Here is a 26,821-nt window from a genome sequence, read left to right on the forward strand (position 1 = left end):
GTCAAAAAAGAAAAATGTGAGAGTCTGATAACGGCAGTCAGAAGATAGAACAATGTCAAATTTACTGTACCTCCAATAGACGCTGCAGTTTTCTGCAACATTCCTGATCGCATACTGAAATTAACACATTTCGCCAGAGAAAATATACTGTACAGCAGTAGATGGCAGTTTTTTTCTCTCCTTGATTGTGCTTAGTGGTTTTCCAAGATCAAGTTCTACTCTTTCATGTCTAAAATATATTTGCACATCTATGTGTCCAAATTTAAATGAGCTTTATCTGCAATGTACAGAAAGACTGTGCAAATAAAGCTGTTTGTGTCGTGCCCATCTGGCCGTGACACTCTTTCTTGACCTCCTGTGTCTTTTTCCATCTCTCTCCCCTTAATGGCCCTCCTTAGACCTAGATGGGACAGAATCAATTTAACATACATATATATATAGTTGTAAAAAATTACGAAAACCGGTAGAGGTCGTCCGGCTCCAAAGATATTTCACACAACAATCTGGACATGAAGGCATGAAGGGTAATTAAAATGAACTGTGCCCAAATTCCTGGCTGATGAATCAGTGGGTGTGGCTGTCTGAATGAATCTGAGCCCTTGTGAGAAAAACCCCATGAATATACAACAGAAGTAAACAAACACATAAGGGAGAAAAATGTTAGTTCACAAATCTGGGGAATTACAAGTAATGGGAAAAAGTGGGGGGAAAAAGTAGTAACTCAAAGTGTCAGAGCTTGACAGAGAGTGAGAGGCACTGAGTTTATTTTAAAGACAGCAGTGAACAGTGAAGGTGTCTGAGCAGCAGTGATTCTGTCCATCCGCATTGACCCATATGAGACCCGCACTCAGCACATCAGTGGATCAATGGTACATAAAATGAGAATCGCTGAGAGTGGATTTTCAGGGGTTGTTAAAGATAAAGAGACATTATTGCACTGCACTGAGTAGCAGAATTTTAGAGAAAAAATTCACAAAACTTGTGCTACTTTTGTATTTTTATCTATACTACTGTAACACTACGGCAAAGTGAGTATTTAAATTTGGCTGATTATAGGACCTTATTGATCAATTATTATATTTGCATTAAAACTTTATGAACAGATACTGAATGTGCCGTAGGTGAATGAGACTCAAAGTGTGAGAGGAGGAGTAAAGGAAATACACATGAAGTTGATAACACATCTGCTGAGTGCATCCTTGGACCTCCGCTCAGATTACCAGGCGGGAGGCAAGGACAACAGCACTGCAGATGGTGACTGCTGTATTGATTTTGGCCTGTGAACGTGATGAACGGTCAGTGGGTTGAGTCGTAAAAAAACAGATTAGATCCACTGACAGGAACTGGCGAGTTGTGACAGTATTGTGTGCCTGAAGATGTCCTGTAGATTTAGAAATGTTGAATATATATATTCAATAATTAAATATAGATTTTAAAATAAATAAGTATATATACTGTAAATATTTTGTATAGTTTGTTAAATAATAAATATATGTAAAGACATTGAGTAATATTCATGTGACTTTTCAGATAAATAAATGTGTGTGTGTAAATATAATTTAAAACTTTATAATAATTAATAATTTAGCAATTTATACATTTATATAAATTATATTTACGGTATATAAAATATAAATTTATATATATTATATATATATATATATACTATATATATATATATTATATATATATATATATATATATATATATATATATATATATAATTTTTACTCCTCTCACATTCTGAGTATATATATATATGTGTCATTATATTTTTGTATAAAATTTGTGGCATTAAACATATTTATCTTAAAAAATTATATACTACATAAAGTACTATCATTATATATACACAGCATATATATATATATATATATATATATATATATATATATATATTATATATATATATATATATATATATATATTGGTCAAAGTTTTTGACAATTTGCTTTATATAAGTACAATGTCTAATGCCATTACAAGTAGCCTTTATTTTATTTTATTTTTCATTTGCAAAATCTGCATGCATTCTTTAAGTGATCAAAACATATTTTCAAGGATCATGAGCTTTACCTGATCCATATTGGAATTTTTTTGTTTAAATTCTTGAAAAGAAACACTATTCTTAGGACGTAAGAATTTCTGTCAGAAAGCACTATGCTTTGTCTTTAATGGTTTTTGCTTGTATTTAGTAATTAAAACATCTATTGGATCATCGCTTGAAAATGAATGATGCCAAAAATGACTCTGATGTATCAATGTCTCGCAGCAGATCACTCACCGCACGTGAGGTAGATATAGGTGCTGAGCAGGGACAGGGCGGTGGTTTTGCGGCAGGCAGGCTGTAGTGCTGTCCCGTGTCGAGGGGGGAGGAGGAGGAACGGTGCACGGTGTCATTCCGACTGGCTTCCAAAAGAAACGCCGAAGTCTGCTTGGTCAGTTGTGTTGGAGTGGTAGGTGATGAGGAGATACCAGAGGCTATACAAACAGACAGAAGATAAGACACATCAGATATTGTCTATCTATCTATCTATCTATCTATCTATCTATCTGGAATTCAGTTTGATGTTGTTACTATCACAGAAACGATACACTGCGCCTTTAAGACTTTATGACTGTGTACTGTGCTACAGTGTCTCACTGTATTCCATTCTCTGCCCACGAAGGATGATTTAGATCCACCTGTCACTTAAAGGTTAGGCTGTACCTGTCGTAATTTCTGATCCATGCCTACAGAAATAGAAGGGGCCATAAGGTCTGAACCGCAGGCAGTGTGGAGAGCAGAGTTTTATCACCTCATTTTACACTTCATCTGCTGTTGCAGGCTGCAGATTTCATGCTGTGATTCCTCCAGGCTCTACCCTCCATACTGCAGTCAGATCACAGAAAAAGAACGGCATAAACAACACCACTCTGGATGTGTTTATTCAGTAACTGAGGCTACACGATTCTTCCAATACACGGCAAAGGCCCAAACGTGACACATTTGTAAAATTTCCCCTAAGTGTTTATCACGCCAATCGCCTTAGTAATTGGCCTGTCCGTTTTGGATTCGTACTGCACATTAGTTGGCCATTAAATGAGAAAATCAATCTCATTTTGGGCCCCCTAATTGCATTTTTGTGATCGCTTCAGCTCCCTGTTGTTTGAACGTGACCCACTTCTGTGTGCCGTCTTCTCCCCGGCTAGATTCGGTTGCAAAGCCTTAAGGAAGCAGCTTGCTCTCCCAGAGTGGTGTGTGGAGGAAACTTATTGAGTTTCTGCTTTGATGAGTCGATAAGAGGAGAGTGAAATGTAGCACTGCCTGCAGAGTCCAAGATACCATCAGCAAGCCAATGAGGTAAGAATATATTTCCAAGAGAACAGCCAAGATTACATCCATCACTCTCTCTCTCTCTCTCTCTGTCTATTTATCTGTCCGTCCATCCATTCACCTGTCTGTCTGTCCATCTGTCCTTCCCTCCGTCTGTCTATCTATCTATCTATCTATCTATCTATCTATCTATCTATCTATCTATCTATCTATCTATGTCTGTCATCCATCCATCCATCCATCTATCTATGTTGTGGGTGCAAAGATGGCAGGCAAAGTTGATTGATGAGCATATTTGACAAAAAATCACAAGCATTTATCACGTGTGAAAGAGCGATGAAGGAATCCATTACAGGTAGGCAATGAGAAATGATTAACAAGCCATCCTGACTACCTCAGCTCACTGCACCAAGCCATATCTTCCCTCAGCCGAGACTGCATGGCCATGGCTGCTGAATGAGTGAAGAGCTTATTTTATAGCAGTCAGCCATCGGCCCAGTAAACACTGCACATAATAGAAAATAAACAGCAGGGTAGGAGGAACTTAGAGGGAGCTCTGTGAGGATGTCATCAGGATGGCGATAGCCCCTCACCCCACCTGAATGAATCCACGGGGAGTTTATGTTCTCATCTTTCACACAAATTCCCAGGGATCATCTACCATCAGGACCACGGAGTCACGTGATCATTGCAGCAGTGCTGGATGTGAATGATAAGTGCTGCACATCCCAGACATACGTTATTCAGAGCTGAACAGAACACACCCACAGGCCATACTTGCAGTGCTTATCGAATTAAACTGTCCTCATGAGCAATACAAGTGGCATATTTATGAAGCCATATTACTATCATATCATTTTAATATAATTACATAACATAATCAAATCAAAACCAGGCTTGAGACAGGTCTAGTCCAAAGGCTCCATGCATCTTTGATATTATGTTATGTAAGACATCCAAAGCCTTGTTGTGTTCAATTCAAACACATTTAAGCAGGTAAATACAAAGGTTATGTTCCTCAAACGTGATTGCTCACTCTAGACGCGGTGTCTCCATTGTATCATTATGCTGACGTGCTCTTTTCATAAATTGCCAGGATTTCAAATCACATTTAAAGCCTCTGAGGCTATTTAATGGTTAAATTGAGGAAGAAATTCATTTTGAGAAATGTCAGCTGGCTTTTAGCTTAGCTAGTGGAATCCCAACCATTTATCGTCCTGCAAAACACATTTATGCTTTATTTTATAAATACTGCTTTGAGTGTACACATTAAAATCTGAATAAAAAAGGAACAATTCCATACAGTTCATGTTGGGAAAACCCATTTAAAAAAGACTGAAACTTAACATTTCCCCCACATAAAATGGTCTGCATTTCTTTGTAATAATGTACACTGATAATTAATTAGACCAAGAATGTGTATTAGACATTGTTCATTTTGATGTTGTTTTGACTCTAGGCAGTGAACTTCACTCTGTAAATATCTCTCTACTGTCATCATGACGTCTTTTGATGTTTACCTTGCAGACAGAGGTTAACAAACTTCATCTTCAGTGACCGATGACCCTCGACCCAGTGTCAGACAAGTTAACCCAAAGCCACATGCTATTATGCCAGTTAACCCCGCTCACATTCACTCCGCTTACAGTTCAGATAGCATTCTATTAGATGTGACATGAAAGGCAATACTATCAACAGCACTTGACGTGATTCATTTTTCAGCGTAATGCAGCTATATGCTCATATTTGTTATATAACACAACTAACTTCACAAAAGGCCTCAGCATAGTCAAATCAACCAACACTGACCTCTTAATTTGCCTTTCCGTCTGTCTGTCTCTCTTTTGCTCTGACTGAGTGATGAGCAGCCAAAGTATTTTACATATGTCAGCTGATTAAATGCACATGCATTATGTGCCATTTGGAACTGATGTGCTTTTAATGGCATGAAACTAGATAAAAGCTTTCATAATTACGTCATGCTATGCATTTGCATTTGTTGAGTTCACATGTGGGCAGGGCTGTCTGTGAGAAGATATCATCAGACATGCATGAGAACAAGCACATTCTCTAAAGGTAAAAATAACTTAAAATCCTCTGAAGAAAGGATAGCAAAGCCTTCTTAAAGACATAATACAGACAGAGATGTGGATCTTATCAAAATTCCAAGGGCATTTCTGGATCTATAAAGTTGAGCAGCGCCCCCTAAAGCTATTTATGCAGAATTGCATATGATTTAAAACTGGGACAGCTTTATGGTTAGCTATGAATATAAATATAGCCTGTTTTCTAATTGTATTAGCAGGCCATTAAGCTTTTTTTTTTCTAGACATCTGGTTTGAGAACACGAAGATGACTACATTCAGAATAGCACATTTGTGCAGTATGCAGTTTTAGTAGATGGCGATTTTTCATAATATTGCCTGGAAAATTGCACCCCATTCAAAGCATATTTTGATTTTCTTTTTCCATTTCTGCCAGAATCAGTATCACCTGTGACTTTTGCATTTGAATGCATTTTCATAAATAAAATAAAGTATGATAATGTAGAATGCATTTCACACAAAAAAATAATAATAACAATAATAATAATTTATTAATCTAAATATTCCATTTTACATTATGTATCAAGATTTTATTAATTAATGAATTAAATGCACATATACTACTATTATAACTGTATACTACACAGTATCCACGGTATGCTACAGGAGTGTTTAATTCAAAACATAGGCAATATGTCTTGTGAATTAAAGTGCATACTCAAAGTTTAAATATGGCCAATGAGAACACAAGCTACAATAACTGTTGCTTTGGATTGTGTCTCTGCCTGGTGACAGGCATCCATGTGTCACAAAGTCCAGGCTGTTCTCCCAGCAGGCACCATCTCCATGTCATAGTGATGCCTGTCAAAATCCATTCAACCGACCAATAGGATTGCATTTTCTAATGCAGTGTGTGTGACATTCACAACACTTTAACGCTTGCTGCTCTCATTTTCAGCACACAACTGCTTTTACAGAAGCAAGACTCAATTTATACAATGGTAGATATATTTGTATAATATTATTCATAATGTGATATAAGAATTTATAAGCACTTTCTTTCTAATGGGTTGGGTTAATGACACAATTTTATGAAATCTTTATTAATAGGTATAATTAAATGTGGGTGGCCAAACAATCAGTCATTTTGACATCTCTTAATTATTGTTTCACTAAAGCACAGATGGTTAAAAAGATAATGCATGCTCACATAAAATACAGAAAGCTATAAAACACAAAAATTAAAGTGATGGAAAGACTAGAAGCCTTATACGTCAACCTCACGATATCTTATGTGTGGATTTATACCCCAAAATATGACTCTGATTATTATTTTAAACTTTATCTCACAATTACCTTTTTCTCTGAGGCAGAAATTGGCGCCCATAGGAGACAAAATATGAACATAACGCAATTACAACATGACAGATGTTTACTGCAGCAGACACCATTTCGACAGACTGTTTGAAGTTGACACGAAAAAGAATAAAATGTCATTTAAAGTGTATGTTTTGTACGTGAAACCCAATTTGCAGCGGCAAACCCCTGTTAGCCCTTGTTATTTCCTCCCAGTATTCCAATGACATTTTTATATTTTAATGAGTCCCACTGAAACAAACTCTCAGTAGACTATAAATAACAACTCCCATTATTAACATCACAGGATTAGCCTCTTCACATTCATTATACCCGAAGAAAACAAAACATCCCATTTAGAAAAAGTCATACAAATCTTAACAGCTTTTTGTCGATCCACATTGCAGACCAGCTTAATTTTTAGAACTTGGCACATTCTGACCAAAATAAATTTTTGTATTTGTTAGATTTTAATTATATTTATATTGAGAAGTCTAGTTTTAGTTTTTATGGTTATTGTATTTCGTGTTGTTTGATTTTTAATTGTGAGGTTGGAAATAACTTTTAGAGGTTGTCAAATTTACAGGTAAAGGGTTCTGCTGCTCACGCTCTTATTGTGCAAATCCATCAACACACAATATTACAAAATAACATATATAAGCTAGTCAGATCTATTAAAGTTGGACAACCAGAAAGTGCCGAAATACTTTTCATCATTTGTTTTACAATAAACATATTGTTTAAATTTAAGACCTGATAAACTTTGGTTACACTTTATTTTAAGGTGTCCTTTCTACGGTATAATTCTACATTTAAGTACTCAGTAATATATTAAATACATGTACTTACTATATGGTTAGGTTTAGGATTAGGGTTTTTTTTATTGGTTTTTTTTGTGTTGTTATTATTCATTTATTGTAATTATAATAGTAAGTCCATGTAACATGTAACAAGGACCCCTTAAAATAAAGTGTTAACTAAACTTCTTATTTTGAACTGTTTTACTTAAGAAAATGCTTGTTTGATATTTTGATATCTAATGCAATGCTATTCTTACAAGTGTCCAAATATTTTAACATACATTATATATAACAAAGTCATGTTAATAAAGTGCATGTTGCTAAAAAAAAAACAATGCTGCAGAATAAGCCTTAACTGCCATCTTACTGGTTCCCAGGAGGCCGTGGGGCTCTGACTGCCGTCTCCCTGTCCGCCCCTCTTGGTCCTTGCGTTTTTTGGTCCCTCTCAGGCTGCTAAAGCGTTTCATGGGTGATGAGGGAGTTCGGAGAGGCTGTGGACAGTGCAATAGGTCATTCCGTACCCATAGACAGTGCTGGAAGAAGTTTTAGTTGGATCTCTTCAGTTACTTCGAGGCCGTGGATCCGTATCACCCAATCATTGAGCCAGTGGCAGGTGCTCTTCAAGGATTATTCCATGCTCTTTAACCAAAGTTGCTCCCTTCAGGGTTCTTCAGCTTCTTTTTCTAGCTCCTTTCACTCACAGACTCTTGTTTCTGTTTCACAGCTCTGAATCAGTGGCCGGCCGGCTGGCAAGCCTGCAGCAGATTGTCAAGTGCAGCTGTGTGTATGCCAGTGTGTGTGTGTGTGTGTGTGTGTGTGTGTGTGTGTGTGTGTGTGTGTGTGTGTGTGTGAATTCATGCCTTCAAAACAGCATGTGAAACAAGGACACTGTAAAAGGAAACCAACCCATGCTTGCTTTAGAATCGCTGATGATTGGCCAAACAGCAGTAAACTCCGCCCACTCATTAATATTTCAAGTCCTTTCACATATATTAAGTGTATCTGCGTGAGTGAACTGTATTTTGGGGGTTTAATATTAGACAAAGCAAAAGAGAAAAAATATATAATTAAAAAGAAAATTCACCATCTAGTGTGCAACTGAGCTTTGTTAATATGAAAGAAACTTCTAATTTCATGTGGTCTCTGACCTCCTCTGGTTTAAAAAAAAAAAAATCTCATTAAGGAGAACACAAAAAATAATCACGGGACCATAAAATAGGATTTAACCTTTCCAAATACCTTGCCAAACTAAGATGAATACAGCACCATGGGAGAACATTCCTGTTTAATACAAGGTGAAATCTTTTTTCTATTTTCTTATTAGTGTTGCTAGCAAAGGCAAGTATTATTATTATTATTATTATTATTATTATAAAGAAATTAATAATTTTATTCAGTTTTAACAAAAATCTTAGGCAGCACGGCTGTTTTCAACATTTATGATAATAAGAAATCATGCACCAAATCAGCATATTAGAAAGATTTCTGAAGGATCATGTGACACTGAACCCTGGAGTAATGATGCTGAAAATTCAGCTTTGCATCACTGGAATAAAGTATATTTTAAAATATACTTCAAATATATTTTAATATATGTAATCTATTGCAGCTTACAAAAACAGGTATTTTAAATTGCAATAAAATGTAGTTTTTCCCCATAAAAAATTAAATAATAATAATTAAATGTATTTATTACATTAATTACATCCATTCAAAAAAGTGACCATTAATAAAAACAAACAAACAAAAAAACTATTATATATATATGTGTGTGTGTGTGTGTGTGTGTGTGTGTGTGTGTGTGTGTGTGTGTGTGTGTGTGTGTGTGTGTGTGTGTGTGTGTGTGTGTGTGTGTGTGTTTGTTTTTTATTAATGGCTCACTGTTGCTGGCACTTACACTTGTAATTAATGTAACTTCATTAAGCTTTGAACATGTTCCTGCATTATTTATCTGCATCGTAAGTTTGTCTGCTCTACTCTGGCTGTATTACAAACTGACATTACTTAAAATCGATGCACAAAATATCAGATCAAATCTGTACCTTGCCCTGTAACACAGCAAATCTGGAAGTCTCAAAAAGAATACCCTGATGAAATCCAATATCTGGGTCATGAAGGGTATTCCATTCAAGGAGGAAAAACAATCTCGGTGACAATCACTTTAGCTAATGAATACATGTCCCTGGTGATAATGGCCATCAACATCTGATCACCCCTGCTTCTTGTACCATCATAAACAAATCATTCTCTGTCACTGCACTCAAGGCACCAAATTAATCACTTAATAGTGGGTAAAGTCACACTGCCAGGCTCCACGCCAAGAGATTTTAAGAGTGTAGGTAGAATTAGATGGGCTTTAAGTAATCACCTCTCATTTTCCAAACTCTCTGCTGTCGTTCCTTGTCAGGGGCACTTCTAAAGACACTCATTTGGGCCCAAAAAGTGCCTTAGGTGAAGAAGCGAACAGCTAATCCCTTCCAAATCCACTGTGCTTCCAGACATCTTCAAAGGCCCAGGGTCAACAAAACACTGGAAAGGACAGGGTCAGTTTTTAGGACAAAAATGCAGTCAGGAACCACTAATGGAGCCCTAGCAAAAAACAAAACAAAAAAACTTTCTTTGTTTGAACAGTCATGTAAAAGTAGACCCACCACAGACAGCACCTCTATTCTTAAACCTAGTGAGATGTCTACCAAGACAACATTTTTAAACTGTTCTTAAAGTTAGGTGGGAACATGCTGCGATACAAGATACTGTTTTTGCCAAATCCTAGGCAGCAATCCCAAAATGCTTTGCAACACGCTCAGTGAAAACTACATCTACGTTTTTGAGAGAAATATTGACTATTAATCGTGGTTGTACACCATATAGAATGGAATTGAATTGCAATTCAAATTTGACTGTAAGGAAGCAGAATTTAAAGTAAATTGAAATCATTGTAATTTTAACTAGAAAAGCAAAGATTATCAAGAAAAACTTTAGAATTTTGGCATGACAAACCTTTATTTGAAATGTTATTACAATTGAATATATTGTTATTTAATGTAATATACATACTTTTATATTATTATACATGGGTATTTAATATATAAAATATATTATTAATATATTTAATATAGTAAAATTTTATATAATTTAAAATAACTAGTTACTAGTTTTATTTATTTCTGTGCAAACTGAAATTTCAGCATCATTACTGGAGTCTTCAGTATAAATCATTCTAATATGCTGTTTAGCTGCTCAAGAAACACTTTTCATTATTATCAATTGTGCAGCTTAAAAATCTATCATGGTTTCCACAAAATTGTTATTTTTTAGGATTTTTTGATGAACAAAAAGGTCAAAACAATTTATTTGAAGCAGAAATCTTTGTAACATTATAAGCCTAAATGTTTTCTTTGCTATCACTTATGATTAATTCAACATGTTCTTGCTGAATAAAATGATTAATTTAATCACACTGACAGCAGACGTTTGAATAGTAGTGTAGACCAGTTTGAATACATTTCATCATATTTAATGAATGAACTTTTGTGGACTTTGGGAAAATCATTTTTATTCACCTGTTTTGAATTTCTTTAAATTGCATTTTAGTAAACTCCTCTGCTTCCCGTGGTGTGAAGCTAATTCAGTTTCATACTCATGAACTGAAAGGGAGCCAGTTCTTCAATTCAGAACTCAACCCATGTAGCTTAGCAACACGCTAACATTAGAATCCATTGTGAGCTGCTGGTTACAGTATGTAGAGCGTTACAAAGCAGTCACTTATGAGATTCTGTATCAGCTGGCACAGGCTGCTTGTGTAGGCAGGAGACAGCAAGGTCTCTCACAAGAGTTTTTGTGTCCATCAGCAAGTACTGACCTGCTCTTCTGGTGTCAGAGCTGGAAAAATCTTCCTATTTCATTTGCCTGATTTAATAAGCTTTCATGTGAGAGTGAGGCATGCCAAGTCACTGGATATCTAAGAGTGGGGCTGCTTTCTACTGCAGGTCACCTTGTACTTTTGGAGTCAAGCCAGGTTGACTTTTCCAGTCAGTGTTTTAGAAAAAGAAGGTGGCGGCCTATGAATGGCAGAGAAAATCAGTAGTCATATAGACCACATGTAGGGTCCTGATTGAAAGTCTTACAGGACTTGAGGGTGAGTAAATAATGACAGAAGTTCTCAGAGGTCAGAGATGCTTTTTTGCTGTTTCTCTCAGTGAGAATGTTCTAGAAAGATTGCCACAGAACAGACACGTTTACTGCCAGTCTGTAAACTCTTCCCTATAAGGATATGCACATTCTATATGTTTTGACAGGAAATGATGTGCAAACATGGCAGTTTTCTGTAAATAGACAGGGGATCTCTGCAGCCGCCGATCCAGTGATGAACAGTATTCCCAGATAAGGCCTGAATGAGGGTGAGGAATGCACTTGCACAATGACAGCACTGAGACATTCCTCTAACATTATACAGATGTTTGGGTAAATGTTAGAAAGCTAAAATTGCCACATAGTGAAGTGATTTTGACAACCATAATTGACTTTTTAATCAACTTAATTAATTGACTTTTAATTCAAAATAATGTCTGTAAGGTAGTATATTAATTAAAATTTGTTTCAAGTTTTAATTAAATATTTTAAAATGTAAAATTGACTTTTTAATCAACTTAATTAATTGTAATACACACACACACACCACCACATAGCATCACATCTGCTCTCATACACAAATGACGGTGCTGCAAATAAGCTGAAGATATTATTTATAAAAATAATGAAATTCTTGAGTTCGATTGTGTTAAAAAATAATGAACAACGTAAAAAGTTAAATACAGTAATGACATAGGATTTAAGGTATGAAATAGATATCTAATAGTGTAACTTATAAATATAAACTCTTATAGATAAGCAATGGAGCTGATATATATAACAGCTTAAATTTGCATGTGTGTGGGGTGGTGCAATTATCTTCGCCTGTCTTTTGTACAGTAATAATTTAATAATATGATCTATGTAAGTATGGATGGGGTTGGTTTAATATAGGTATATATGTGTGTATGTATGTGTATATATATATAATATATATATATCTATATATATATATTCTATATATATAATGTAGTGCTTAACAAAGTTGATTATATCGCATCCCAAAAATCTTAAAGGGTTTTTGTTTACGATAGTATATGTGTGTGCTGTGTGTTATGTTATTTATGTATATATAAATACACACACATGCATGTATATATTTAACAAAAATATGTGGTTTATATATTAAATATATTTATATGTTGTATAATTTATATGAATATAAATATATACACGTATTTAACAAAAATATGTGGTTTATATATTAAATATATTTATATGTTATATAATTTATATGAATATAAATATATATATAGCTAGATATGTATATATATGATCTAATATATTATATAATCTATATATATATATATAGTATACATCACACAATAGCATAGAATCGAGCGATTAGAATTCGCAGTCCAAAAATATTTGTGCAGCACACATATTTTATGGTAATACAAGAAACATGTATGTTTGTGATGCGATTAATTTGTGTATTAGGAGTCAGTTTGATAAATGATGAAATTAGTTGTTGATTTGTTGAATGAATATTATATTTTATGATTTATTCATTTACGAAAGGATGACCAAATACTAGGAAGATGAGGTGTTTGTGTTTGTTAGGGGTACAGTGCAGATCCTACGTGACAAATTGTGCAGATCTAATGATTTTCTCAGCTCAAGGTATCACCGGGGACCTCTGAAGAAAACCAGTAGCTCTGCATTTTTCCCAGGGAAGATTCTCTCGGTGGGTGTATAAGAGAAAAGTGGAAAGCATAAAAGAGACACAAATTAGGGCGAGGAATCGCTGAATATTTCAGCAGGGTCAGATGATTCCTAAAGGGTTCTTACCACTCTCTCTGCGCTGACAGGACCAAACCCTGCACTCCACACATCCTGAACTAAAATTAACTCTTGTCTCTCACAGACTGGATTATGTAACTGCAGAGCTGTGTTCATATCATCACAGGACTGGTGCTGCTGAAACCTGTGGGTTATGAGCTGCCTGCCAGCCTGAATGTCCAAAGAGTTTAAAAACACCTAAACTACACGGCAGTGACCAGCCGTTTACAGTATATAAGGAGAATATTACCAAATTATACATAACTTTCCTATGCAAATATATAAGTCCAGTGATGGTATCAGATAATGGTATTGTATGATAACTATAATAATATTCCATGCATGGTATTCTAATGTACTTTAAAGAATCAAATGGTTATACCAGGATTTTAATATATAGGCCTATCATAGTGTACCATGCAGTGTTGTTGTTAGTAACTAAAAGTAAAACTATTATTAGTATTATTATTTTCATTTATTTATTGAATGTAAAGACGGGGAAAATAACTGAAATAAAGTACTAAACTTACTAAATAAAATAAATCTAGATAAACAAAAGATCTAGCTCTAGATTCAATAAAAGAATATATATATATATATATATATATATATATATATATATATATATATATATATATATATATATATATATATAAAACCTAGATAGAAATATTAACAAAAAATAAAAATAATAAAAATGGCAAAAGGACATACTAAAATTAAAATTAAAATTAAAATTAAAAAATTCAAATACTATAATATTATTACTATTACTATTATGATAATAGTAAGTGTATGTATTAATAATACTATAATAAAATTATTAAGGAGTTTTTTATGTGATACTTGTTTTATTATAGTATTATTACAGTAGTACATTTCATGTAAAAAAAATGTGATAGTACCATGGTAATTTTTTAGTATATTAAATATAATATAAAGTTTGACATCAGTATGATTTTTTTTTTCCGGGTGTTTATCATTCATTGACCAATTCTTACTTGTTCCTGAATGAATCAGCTGTTTTGAAAGAATTGATTGAAAAAATGATTCAACAACTCACTTATTAAGACAGTAGTTTGCCGCCACCTACTGGCAATTTTAGTTTCGTATTTTAAAGTATCGTTCTATTCTTCTATCATTTCATATTTCAGTATTCCAATTTTCATATTTATTTTTTTAATTTAAATATTTTGATTATAGTATTTTTAATAGTTTATTTTTAAGAGTAGTGTAAATGCATGTACAAGTGCTCCAATTTTCATATTTAAAACTTTAATCAAATAACATGATTAATGTAATTTAATGTATGTTTCAATTATAGTTGAGATCAGGACAGTAGCAATCTTTTAAGTTTGATAAATAATACCTTAAATAATAAAAAAAAAAAGTTATTGGAGCAGAAGCATGAAACCATTTAAAATAAAATTCAAGAGGCCTAAATTTAAGGTCAGTTTTTGTTTGTGAACCATTTATAAAAGAAATAGGCGCCTACTGGCTCGCAAAAACAAATGGAGAATACACAGGACGTGTTCTCAAAATAAATCAGTTCGATAATTTTTTTTTGTTTTTACTTTTAAGTATTCTCCATCTAGGTGGGTCACATCATTAGGAAACATGACATTCAAAAGTACTAACTACCACCTTTGGTGTTTCATTTACATTAACGTGCAAAAATTTGGGGGTCAGTAAGATTTTATTTAAAAATAATAATAACAATAATAATAATATTCAGAAAGGGCATATTAAATTGATCAAAAGTGACAGTAAAAACATTCATAATGTTAAAAAAAGATTTCTATTTAAAAAAAATGTTGTTCTTTGAAAAGAAAAAAGATTACAATTTCCACTTAAATATTAACTGTTTTCATAATAATAATTACTACTAAATTAAAATTTAAAAGATTTGAATTTCTATTTAAATATTAAATGTTTTAATTTTAATAATTACTACTAAAAAATGTTTTTTAGGATCGTAGTTGACAGTGAAGATGGAGTAATTTGTGCTGAAAATAATGTCAGTTTTCTGAAAATTCAGTTTTTTTGCTGACAGGAATGAATTATATTACAAAATATATTTATAAATTGTATTTTTTTTTTTATTTTTTTTTTATTTTTTTTAATATTATTGAAAATTCAGTTTTTTTTGTCACATAAATGCAGCCTTGTTGAACATAAATTATTTTTGTATAATATGTGAAGTTTTGTTGTTGTATATTATTTATTTTATAAACTGAAAAGTTTTGAATAATATAATATAATATAATATAATATAATATAATATAATATAATATAATATAATATATCCAGACAGCCAAATAACATGTAAATACCAGACAGTTCAAATTTAATTCTCATCTCGATATCAATTCATCAAAAATTAAACATTTACGTTTTGTCCAGTAGGTGGCAATTCAACCAAAGAATCCTATTGTGGAACACAGAAGGATGACACAGCATCAGTTCTTCCTCATCACAGTTTTCTTGAGTTAAAAACTGAATAGCTATCATATTAGAGACATACAGGCGTCCTAATCTCCAGCTGCCTGCGCTGAGGAACTCTGAGGACGTCTTAGAGCCAAGGATTAATTTCAGTTAATATAATTTGTATGGAAGCAAGCGTGATTGAATTATGGGCTTTCTGCATGCTGATGTCACTGTCTGGGTGCAGCCCGATTCCCGGATATAATAGGATTTAGAATTTCTCCAAGAAGTTCTGAGTGTCATTTCCTGAATGACAAACACAGCTTGAACAGAAGCTGCTGTCCATCAGTGTTCATCAAGCTCAGTGTCACTGCCGCAAACACATCCATCCCAGAAAACAGCACAAAATCAACTTGTCTCAAGAAAAAAAAAAAAAAACTGTCCCTCAGACAGGTGAATAACCAGAATTTTATCAGTACAGAAATGGATCTAAAACTCATATCTATGCACTTGTAGAGAAGTGTGTATTTGTGTGCAAAGGCACCAGATGCACTCAGCATATGAAACCGCATTATACAGATCAGTATAATTAAGTAATAAAAACAGGCACCAGATGCAGCTGTCTTCTCCCGTTTTCCCTCTCCCCTCTTTTCCCTGCTACATATCTTCCTTTTCTCTCAAGTGCCTCTAATGTTTAATAGTCTCCCTCGATGTGTTTTAATCTTTCCAGCTCTGCCTTACAATCAGACAAAGGCATCCAACTCACTGCTCCAACTACATAGTGAATAATAAATCAATAGTGTTGTTTTCGGCTGACAGGAAAGTCTGCCAGCCAGGGCAACTAATGGATTGTCAGAGAAGCATAGTAGTGCTGTTATATAAGTGTGTATGTGTATGAAGAAGAACATTCCCAACTGTGTGTATTGAAGCTGTGGGTCAAACACACACACACACACACACAGACACACACACGCCCACACATTACAAAATACACATTTACATTACATTTTTTCCAGTAAGATATTTCTTACTACTGTCAGCTGCACAAAAAAGTGTCCTAATTTTAAATAATATGCAAATTAGATAAAGTGCATAGATAAGTTGTATATAATGGGAAAACCTATTTATGTTGTTAATGCATATAATCAAATCATTCTGTTATATCTTTCATAACATAGTTGAGAATAATCTTTATTCAAAGTTTGGTATTAAAATAATTGATTGGGGATTAAAAAATCCCACTGGTTTTGCCTTTTCATGTCTAATCATGTTTTTTTTTTTTTTTTTTGTTTTTTGCAAAAAAAAAAATACTCCTGGTTTCCTCTATAGAGGACATAGCATTAAAATGAAATAAAAAATTAAATTGTTATGATGTTCTAAACAATGTAATGACATAAAAAACTAAATTCACAATTTTTTTTGTACATAGGATACATATTATAATGAAATAAAAATTTTTTTTGTTATGATGTTCTTATTTAAAATAAATGTACAATATTTTATAAATATATACAATAATATTTATTTTATATGATTTTATATATAATTTTAAATTATATATAAATAATTTAAAATTTTATGAATATATATTATTATTTTAAAATTATTTAAATAAAACAATAATGTTGTTTTTATTAAAAATTATATATATAATAATTGTATGTATGCTTAATTAAATTAATTCAAACAATAAAACATTATAAAAAATATATAATTTTGTTTTTATTTTATATCTAATTTAATTTATTTATTCATTTAAGTATATATTTTATTTATGAATATAAGACCCATGACCTTCAACCTACTTTCACCACTATACTGTAGTACAACAGAGAGACCAATTCCACCTACTTATCCAAACTCAAGCAAACACTTAAATTACTCTTAATCATCTAATTATAGGTCACTCTGTTCTCATACGTCTTCCAAGACAGGCTTTAATTTTATAATTATTGATTGCACTTTCAGTGTGTGGGAACGAAGGAGATTTCAGCTGATTTATATTTTCCTTGTTAAACAGATTACCCAAAGACATAAGCCAAATACGTCTCTACAGTGTTTTTGTTTTGCTTTTAAATAACAGTCATTTAAAATGTAACCTCACATGGTTAGTTTAAAGAACTGTTGCAGTAAAATAACTGCATGCTTTCTTAATTATCTTCACTACACTTCAACATCTTTGTCTCTCAGTACCATTTTAACCACAACCAAGAAAGTAAACATTGTCAGGAGCCCAGAAAAACACAAAGTCATTAGTCACCAAGGATAACACTGGATTTCAATAACATACTTTAATCTAGAAATATGACCACAAACCTGTATCATTCAGTAACCATATATCATAAAAGTAAATCATAAAAACTACCAAAAATCTTAAAGAATTTTTACCTATCCTAATATATATTATATATTATAGATATATATATATATATATATTAAATGTAACTAATTTATTTAATATAATAATATAAAAATATAAACTGAGTAAAAGTCAAAAAGTATAAAAAGCAGCCTTTATAGAGCACTCTCCCTCTTCTTGGTTCTGATAGTTAAATCAGACTCACGTGGATAACATATGTAACAGCTGAATTCATTATCAGGGTCTTATGCATTAAGAAACACCCACGCCTCCATTAAATCAGCACACAGTGCAATTATTCGAATCATTGCATACCCTGGCTGAGCTGGACCCAGACAACCTGTGAAAGGTTTCACTAAATGCTGACTCACTCCACACACTGATGTGATAATGGCATTCATAGCATCTCATCTCAGCAATACCAATTCATATTCTGAAGCTTGTTGATCTTTTAGAGATTATGGATGCTTGTATCTGATACTGGTATAATATATAACATTTAACAATATTTTAGCCTGACTGAATGTTAGGTTCATACTCAAAATAAGAGGTTAAGTATAAGTTAAGTCACAGAATTAACATCACAAACAATCAAGACTACATTTACAGATGATCACTGACCCAGTACTAACCATAACTATAATTGAAGAGCAGTACACATAAAACATATTTTAGATTGAAAAACATATCTAAAAAGTATTATTTATTCACTTTCAAAGGGCTTATCTCATGCATATTTTTTTAATAATTTAAATATTTTCCCAGTCCGATGATAAAGTTGGTTAGGGGTTCTTGCATTAAAATTTATTAAAAAATAAATAAATAAATAAATAAAAATTGGCTAAATTTACACATTTACCATTCAAAGGATTGGGGTCAGAGATTATTTAATGTTTTTGAAAGAAGTCTCTTATGCTCACCAAGGCTGCATTTATTTGATCAAAAACAGTAATTTTGTGAAATATTATTACAATTTAAAATAGCTGTTTTCTACTTTCGTATATTTTTAAATGTAATTTATTCCTGCGATGGCAAAGCTGAATTTTCAGCATAATGATCATCACATGATCACTGAGAAATCATTCTAATATGCTGTTTTTGTTCTCAAAAAATATTTCTGATTATTATTAATTTTAAAAACTTTTTTTTTCAGCATTCTTTGATTAATAGAAAGTTAATAGAAAATAAAAAGATTTTGTAACCATGTAAAAATCCTTACCACCACTTTTGATCAATTAAATGTACCCATGCTAAATAAAATTTCTTTCTTTCTTTCTTTTATTTATTGTTTTTTTGAATGGTAGTATACTTTTAGTAATTTCAAATCTTGGTAGAAGGGAGATGTGATTTGTCATGTTGACTCAATGATGAAATGTTGAGTTTTTCCTGCTTTTTCAGATTGTAAGCATCCTGGCAGCTGTTTAAGAGATTGACAATACATGTCTCTTACCTTTCCTGGCCCGAGAGAAAAGTTTGATGCTGACAGGAGACGTGGAGGGGTTTGTGGAGTCTTTGGAGGACGAGCGAAAGATTCCGGAGTTGTTGGGTTTGTGGAGTCTTTGGGGGAGGAGGATTCCGGTGAAGCTGCGGCGTCGTGAACACTTGGGTGAGGAGTCGTGGTTGGAGGAGTAGGGGAAGATGGGTTTGGGAGGTGGAGGGCTTTTATAGGGCCGACTAAACGGCCCCCGGCTGAAGAAGGTTTTGCTCGGGCTGGCTGAACGGCAGCTAAGCTCCCCCTGAAGAGCAAAAACAATCACATACAATATTAGGACAACAGCTAGTCAAAGCAGATTTTTACATTTCCTCAAGATGTCCATATCACAACTAGAAGTCATATGCACAATATAATGAATGAAACATTGCACTTTTTAGCATATATTGAGAGAAATATTGATCTTTGAGATTTTAAATCATAGAGCAATGTTAGAAACGTTCCATTTTATGCATACAAAATCATCAGTGAATGACATTCTCTTACAGACTAAGAATATTTTCTGTTACTGTGACGTTGTGCTGACCATTGAAAGCATGTTTGAAGGACACGGACAGACAGACACTGAGATACTGAATGAAGAGACGTCATAACATTCAGATCATTCGGAAGTCCTTGATGTTTCCACCGTTCAATCACATGGGAATTTCACACAGCAAAGCAGCCAGACAAAGCCACTGAAAACTGTTTAGAAAGCCAAAAGAACAGATGGCCTTGTTTTGTTAAGACGCTTTTGTTAAACCAGAGAGGCTCACACAGTGGCATAAATACCTCACTGTATACCTAAAAACACTACATAACTATCCCATCTATCTCGCTCACTTACTCTCAGAATACAACAAAGTTAAAGGGATAGTTCACTCCTTGTTTGTTCCAAACCCAGAAATTTCCTAAACTTTAAGTTCAACGTAATGATTCATTGCAGTAGAAGAAACAATTTTCAGCAAAGAATTTCATTTTGGGTCTGTTCCTCACACAAAACCTGTCAAATGTTTTCAGAAGACTGGGAATATAGCACACAATCATACGAATCAGTTTCATGAAACATTTATTGTGCTTTTTTTTGTTATTTTTGAATGTGACAAGGGTCTGTGTTTCACACACACACACACACACACACACACACACACACACACAATGTCCTACAAGTTTAGAACGACATTAAGGTGAGTAAATAATGAAAGAATTTTATTTTTTATTTGAGCTATCCCTTCACAAGTCTGAAAAGACTAAGATGAAAGAAAACCTTTCTTTTGTACACTAAACAAAAGAAACAATGACATTTTTTATTCTGAGTCCCTCGGTTGCCATGGAAACATTTGTCTGTTTCTGTGTTATAGAGCTGATGGAAAAAAAAGTCTACACTGACACTTGAGTTTTCACGGGTCTTGAACCTTTGATCATGAGATAAGTGAAACATACTGACGCAGCAATTTACAACCTTTCAGTTCACACTACCCTTATTTTGGTTCTGATCCAGAATCTAAGCCATTCCTCTGGCAAACCTGCATTTCATTTGCACACAAATGTTCATTCACACCTTGCAGAGGGTTAATAAAACATCTGTTAAACAAGGAGAAATATTAGCTAATATCCTGAACCCTAGGCAAATCAGTGAAGTGGAGCAGATTACATCTGATCATAAAATTTATACTCCAAGACCTCCTAAAGCATCAAAAGAGCCCTTCAGATTCAGCGAATCTAAATCACTTTCAACAGAAACACCACCCTGACAGCTATCCGGTGATTTATCTCCTCTCTAGCCTTGCCTTGCTGGCCTCTGTGGGTGATTAGTTGTCAGATATGATGATTTCCCAGAATTCCTCGGGGAATGTTTACAAAGGTAACAACTGAAGAGCAGATCCTGAGTTCCTAATAATATGAGTTAAGCTTAATGACTACAATAACAACAGCACAGAAAGGTATTTGGACACATAAGCTATATGTCATTTCTGAAAGCATGTCTGTCAGATTTTTTTTAAGGAGTTGATACTTTTATTAAACAAGAAGCATTAAAACTGACAGTAAAGACACTTATGTTACACAAAATTTATATTTGTGGTTCTTTTGAAATTTCTATTCTTCAAAGGATCCTGGAAAAAAAGTTTCCACAAAAATATTAAGCTGCATTGCTGTGGTTAATTGTGCATCAAATAAGAGGTCAGTACAAGCAAAAATTACCATGGTAGACATAATTACAAATCAGGTTATTAGAGCAGACTCATATCCCATGAGAGTGACAGCAGAGATTGAGGGCATCGAGGATATGGCAGCTTTCAGACTGCTGACACAAATGGAATGAATCTGCATTTTACACTGCTATTCTCATTTTAACAACCTTTTGAGTTTGAATGACCAGATCATACATACATAGCAACTCAGAATAATACTGATCTACAAATTTCTAATTTGATACCAGTTTCACACTCCACTTTCCTTGAACCTATGCATCCAGCAAACAGGGAACGTTCTCGTAATTTGCCTAATGTTTTTGTTTAATAACGTTCTCAAAACAGCAGCACAAAAGCATTTATACACCATTCTTTGTTTGCTGAAAAATGTTAGTATAGTTTTAGTTTAGTGTAAGATTTTTTTAAGAGTTATTACTTGTTTCAGAATGTTCAGATGTAACGTTCCCATGATGTCCGCATAACATAAAATTTTTAAAACATAAATATTTTGAACATTCAGAGAACATTTAGAAATAACTGTCATAACGTAATGGGATTGTTAGCTTTCAATCGTAACTAAAGTTTAACTAAGTGTGTAGTTCTAGCGTTTTGCCTTTAGGGGTAGAATATATATCACAGGGTCAGTGATGACTAAGGAAATTGCATAATACAAACAAACAAATTAAATGTGTGATATACATATTCGTTGGAAGATTATGCAGCTTTTTAAACAACTCTTGAAGCGACTTTGGATTCATTAAAACATGACACAATATTGGAGAACACAAAAACCAATTATTTGTTAGTCACTCAAAACATACTCTAATGCTTTTTTTTTCCACAACAGAAATTATTTTCAAAACCAAATAAAACAGTTTTTACTTTTGGCAAAGCCTTGTGTGTGTTTGGGTTGTGTTACCTTGCACACACCGTCCTTGGCATGTTCTGCATCTCCTTCCAGGAACGGCATGGCAAAGGAGCTCAAGTCCTGCAGAGAACAAACAAACACAATGATTGAGCTCATTAAAAATCACTTTCATGACTGTGGCACCTCTCATTTACTCCATAAAAATACCATAATGAATAATTCACAGATCTACTGTGGCTTTCTTCTAAATGGATCAAAGGTTAAGCTCTATACCAAAATCACAAGGAATTATACAAATAACAGGCACAGAGGAAAGAGTATAAACAGTTTGGACAGTAAAACAGAAGCACATCACATAAGACAGATGGACACTCGGTGGGTGATCCGTCTAACCTGTACTGCGCAGCCAGTTATACAAGAACAATTTGGAAGAACTCACAGCAGATCCAAAACGTCTCCACTGTCCTCCTTCTCAAAAAGCCACTGACTTTTATCAACATCCGTCACTGCAGCTTCGTCTCTACTTCTTTCAGACAACACATCATCACCACCATGCAATGACAACTAAAAACATCGACATCTGTCATTTAAACCGGTTTTTAAAGTAACATGATCTCATGTGACCGCCCTGCAATTTTTTCCCGGTCTGTGCAAATGTACGTATGTGAAACCTGCAATGCACAGATTAAATCAGGCATCACTTAACTACACATAGACTCTCACTGTTGGACATCGGACAATGATTTCCAAGAATCTCCAATGGGATCAACAAACGTTTGTTCTATTTTACCAGGCTGGCTTTAAGAAAAAGTCTCAAAACAAGCATGATGGATTGCGTGGGGGTTGAAATGAGATAAACGTGGTCACTTTATGAAAACTGTACAACAAAAATCCCTTCTGAACACAATCTATTCTAAGAATGTTTTACTAACATTCCCATTAAGTTATGAAAAAGTTTTATGCTTTCTAAACTGAACTTGATATGAACATTCGAAAAAACATAAGGTACTCTATGTTCAATTTTTGCAAATTGCAAACATTATGGGAAAGATACTTTCTCTGAACCATCTGAAACAAATACTAAGTGGTAACATTTTAAAAAACAAAACAATCATTAGACTAAAAGTTTTTGAACACTGAAATTTTTGCAGTTTTTACACGTTAAAAAATAAATACGAGCTCACGTTGTGTCAATCACATTTACACACTGTCTCCGAAACTTTTGTCTGCCATAAAAAAAAAAATTGGATCAGGTTCAATTTTCTGCATTTTTGTATCCTTAGCAAGCATTTTGATAGGAAAGGATGACAAATACAAAAAAAAAAAAAAAATTGCATTTTGGACTCAAATGTTTTCGTAACGTAATTAGATAACTTTCAGCTAACATTCTCTTAACGTTAATGAAAGAATATAATTTTGAGAGAACCTTCCCAGAACATTCTGAGGACGTTAGCTGGGATAACGTTACAACATTAAAAACATTTAGAAACTAAGCACAGTAAAGCAGCTTGGAAACTTACACACAGGTTCTTCAATTCTTCATCCATTTTGCTGCTGTTTGCTAGAACCTCGCACCTACAAAGACTAGTACCTAAACTCACTTTGGCAGTAACCTTAAGCTCACTAAAATTTGCAGAATCTGTAAAGGTGACGCAGTGACATTTCAAACAACAGCACAAACCACAGAGCCACTGAAGTGCATTAACTTTATCCTCATTACACAATCCGCTATTGTAGCTACACAGAGGACATGATTGTTTAGCGGTCACTCCATATAGCCCTTTTTGAGATGGATTAGTGTGATCTGCACCATGCAGTTTAAAAACCCTTTGCTAGCCTGACCTGTTACCCACTTTACAGAGAATTACTGTAACCGGTGACACTTTGTAAAGCACCACTGTTAGTGAAAGTTTCCTAATTCACTTTTCTCATCCATTTACTTAATGAAATCAATACTAATATAAGCATTAGTGGTCGAAACTAAATAGTAGATTTTAATGGATTTGGATAAAAAAAGTATAGAATTTAAATATTGTACATAACCTATCTGTGCATGCTTATTAGTATGGTAATTATACTAAACCTGCTTCAATAAATAAATTAATAAATGTACTAAAAATGTATTAAATGTAATTGTGAATCATATAGTTAATGTCAGCCTAAGCCAACTGTACCTAGAACCTTTCACAATTCTCAACATTAACACTACTTTTATGTATTTATTCATTTATTAACTGTAAAATCCAAAACTGGCTAATCGCTTTTAACATCCTTTCCGTGTCTCCTTCATTACAACCATCCATTACGGCCTGACTCATGTTACTCCTCAGCATGCAAATCTTCTTGTCTCACAACGGGTCAGTCATATCCATGGTAACAGGATTGACTTTCAAAGCCCGAGACAGCTGTTTCACTCCCAACTGATAGAAACGTGAGTAAAAGCCAAGAAAAAATAAACCTACGAGTTAGAATTCAAATCAACGTCCTTGAAAATGTTTCACAAGACTTGTTTGCAACATGAGAATCAACAAGTAGTAGAACTGCTTGATTTTCACAGCAAGTTGGCCAGATGTATTGTCAATCTCCCAATGTACAAACCGATCAACAATAAAAACAAAGACCCGAGTCTGTTTCCTTATCTAGAAAAGAAGGACCACAGCCAAAGTAGAAAAGCCATCTGTCCTGTAGACGGGAAGCTCAAGGCACCCCGCCTCCATATTTTTGGAGGCCAAGACCCGATTACAAACCCATATTTGCAGGCTAAAGATCAGGACAAAACATTACCTCTGCAAACAAGCACTGGAGAGCGATCGAATAAAAAACATCCCCTCAGATTCACAGAGTTACAGCTGTAGCATTCTTGCATCAAGATACGAGCATTCGGAAATCCCATTAGACGAATGCAGGGTTGCTCCAAGGAGCAAGGACAGTCATAACTCACTGACATGATACAGCACCTCCCTTCAGTAACATGGAGGTCAGTGGGGCAGGTCTGTGGATTCGTGTGTTTATACCTAAAGAAACTTAAATACAGGAAGGTAACAAGCTGGCTTGCAGCTCTGTCTGCTTGTGTATGGATAAACAGAGAAAAATACAGCACAGGTAATGACTGAGGGAGAGATTCAGCCTGGCGGGGGTCCGCAAAGCATTTTGAAATGTGACAAACATCATAAAATTGCATCAGGCATGTCAAAGGCAACAGTTCAGCATCTCACTGTTGCCATGAGTCACAAAAAACACAATGTAACAGCATATGTGAATCACAGACACAAAATGCAAGTTTAAACTGACAGTAGGTTGTGTGCAGATCAATTGTAGTACAATATTTGAGACTTAACTTTTCCGAAAAACACTCATTTTTTTTTCCTTCTGAAGTCAAGATCAGCAAACTCTGGGGCCCTGCAAAGGTCAAAGTGCACAGCAAAGGATCTTAATTCAACCACGTGACACAAATGGTCTCCAAAACATGGGAACCCTTGTGAAAATGTCTACTTTGGCCTACTTTGATATAAATAATATATTTTAAAAGAATAAACTGAATGTTTTCAGATGCTTAATTGATATTTACAATTAAATAAAAATGTATTAGTTTAAATGTATTAAATTTTGATTAGTGCTTTTTGACCCACTTAAAAGGGACTTACAGTAAGTACATATTTATATGTTTTTTTTTTTTTATTCATTGTCTTTGAAATATGGTTAAAGTGAACTGTTGAATATAGTGACAAGCATTTGTGGTAAATTAAAATATACTTTAATTTTTTTAAACTTGTACATAAAGTAAATAAATTACAATTAAATAAATGTATAATGTATTAACTTATTTTAAAGTACTACAAAGGATTTAGTACTTTGAAGTAAAACATTTAATTCGACATTATTACAAAGTGCACTTTTTAAGCATACTTAAGTGTTAAATAGTGTACTCTAAGTACACTTGGGTGATCTTTTATTTCATTAATAATATATTATCTGCAAGCAGTTTTTTTAATATACTTTAAGATTTAATAAGTGCACATTCAATATAATGCACACTTCTTTTAACAAGTCTGTATAGTACAACATTGCAAGAATTTC

General features: G+C 33.7%; 1 protein-coding gene across 2 annotated transcripts in view; it reads right to left on the reverse strand.

The window, feature by feature from the left end:
* LOC109109324 (5'-AMP-activated protein kinase subunit gamma-1-like) overlaps nt 1-26,821 on the reverse strand; it is a 56,692-nt gene that overhangs the window by 26,653 nt on the left and 3,218 nt on the right. The window contains exons 2-4 of one of the 2 annotated variants that reach the window (XM_042752194.1): nt 22,796-22,864; nt 19,664-19,949; nt 2,285-2,481 (exon numbers count right to left, since the gene is read on the reverse strand). In XM_042752194.1, the coding sequence (XP_042608128.1) occupies nt 2,285-2,481; nt 19,664-19,949; nt 22,796-22,864 (552 nt within the window). Of the gene's footprint in view, nt 1-2,284; nt 2,482-7,884; nt 8,702-19,663; nt 19,950-22,795; nt 22,865-26,821 lie in introns of those variants that run through there. The other variant, XM_042752195.1, reaches the window with a different exon arrangement.

This window comes from Cyprinus carpio, chromosome B24, assembly GCF_018340385.1.
Source record: "Cyprinus carpio isolate SPL01 chromosome B24, ASM1834038v1, whole genome shotgun sequence".
In the NCBI taxonomy this organism is placed as follows: Eukaryota; Metazoa; Chordata; class Actinopteri; order Cypriniformes; family Cyprinidae; genus Cyprinus; species Cyprinus carpio.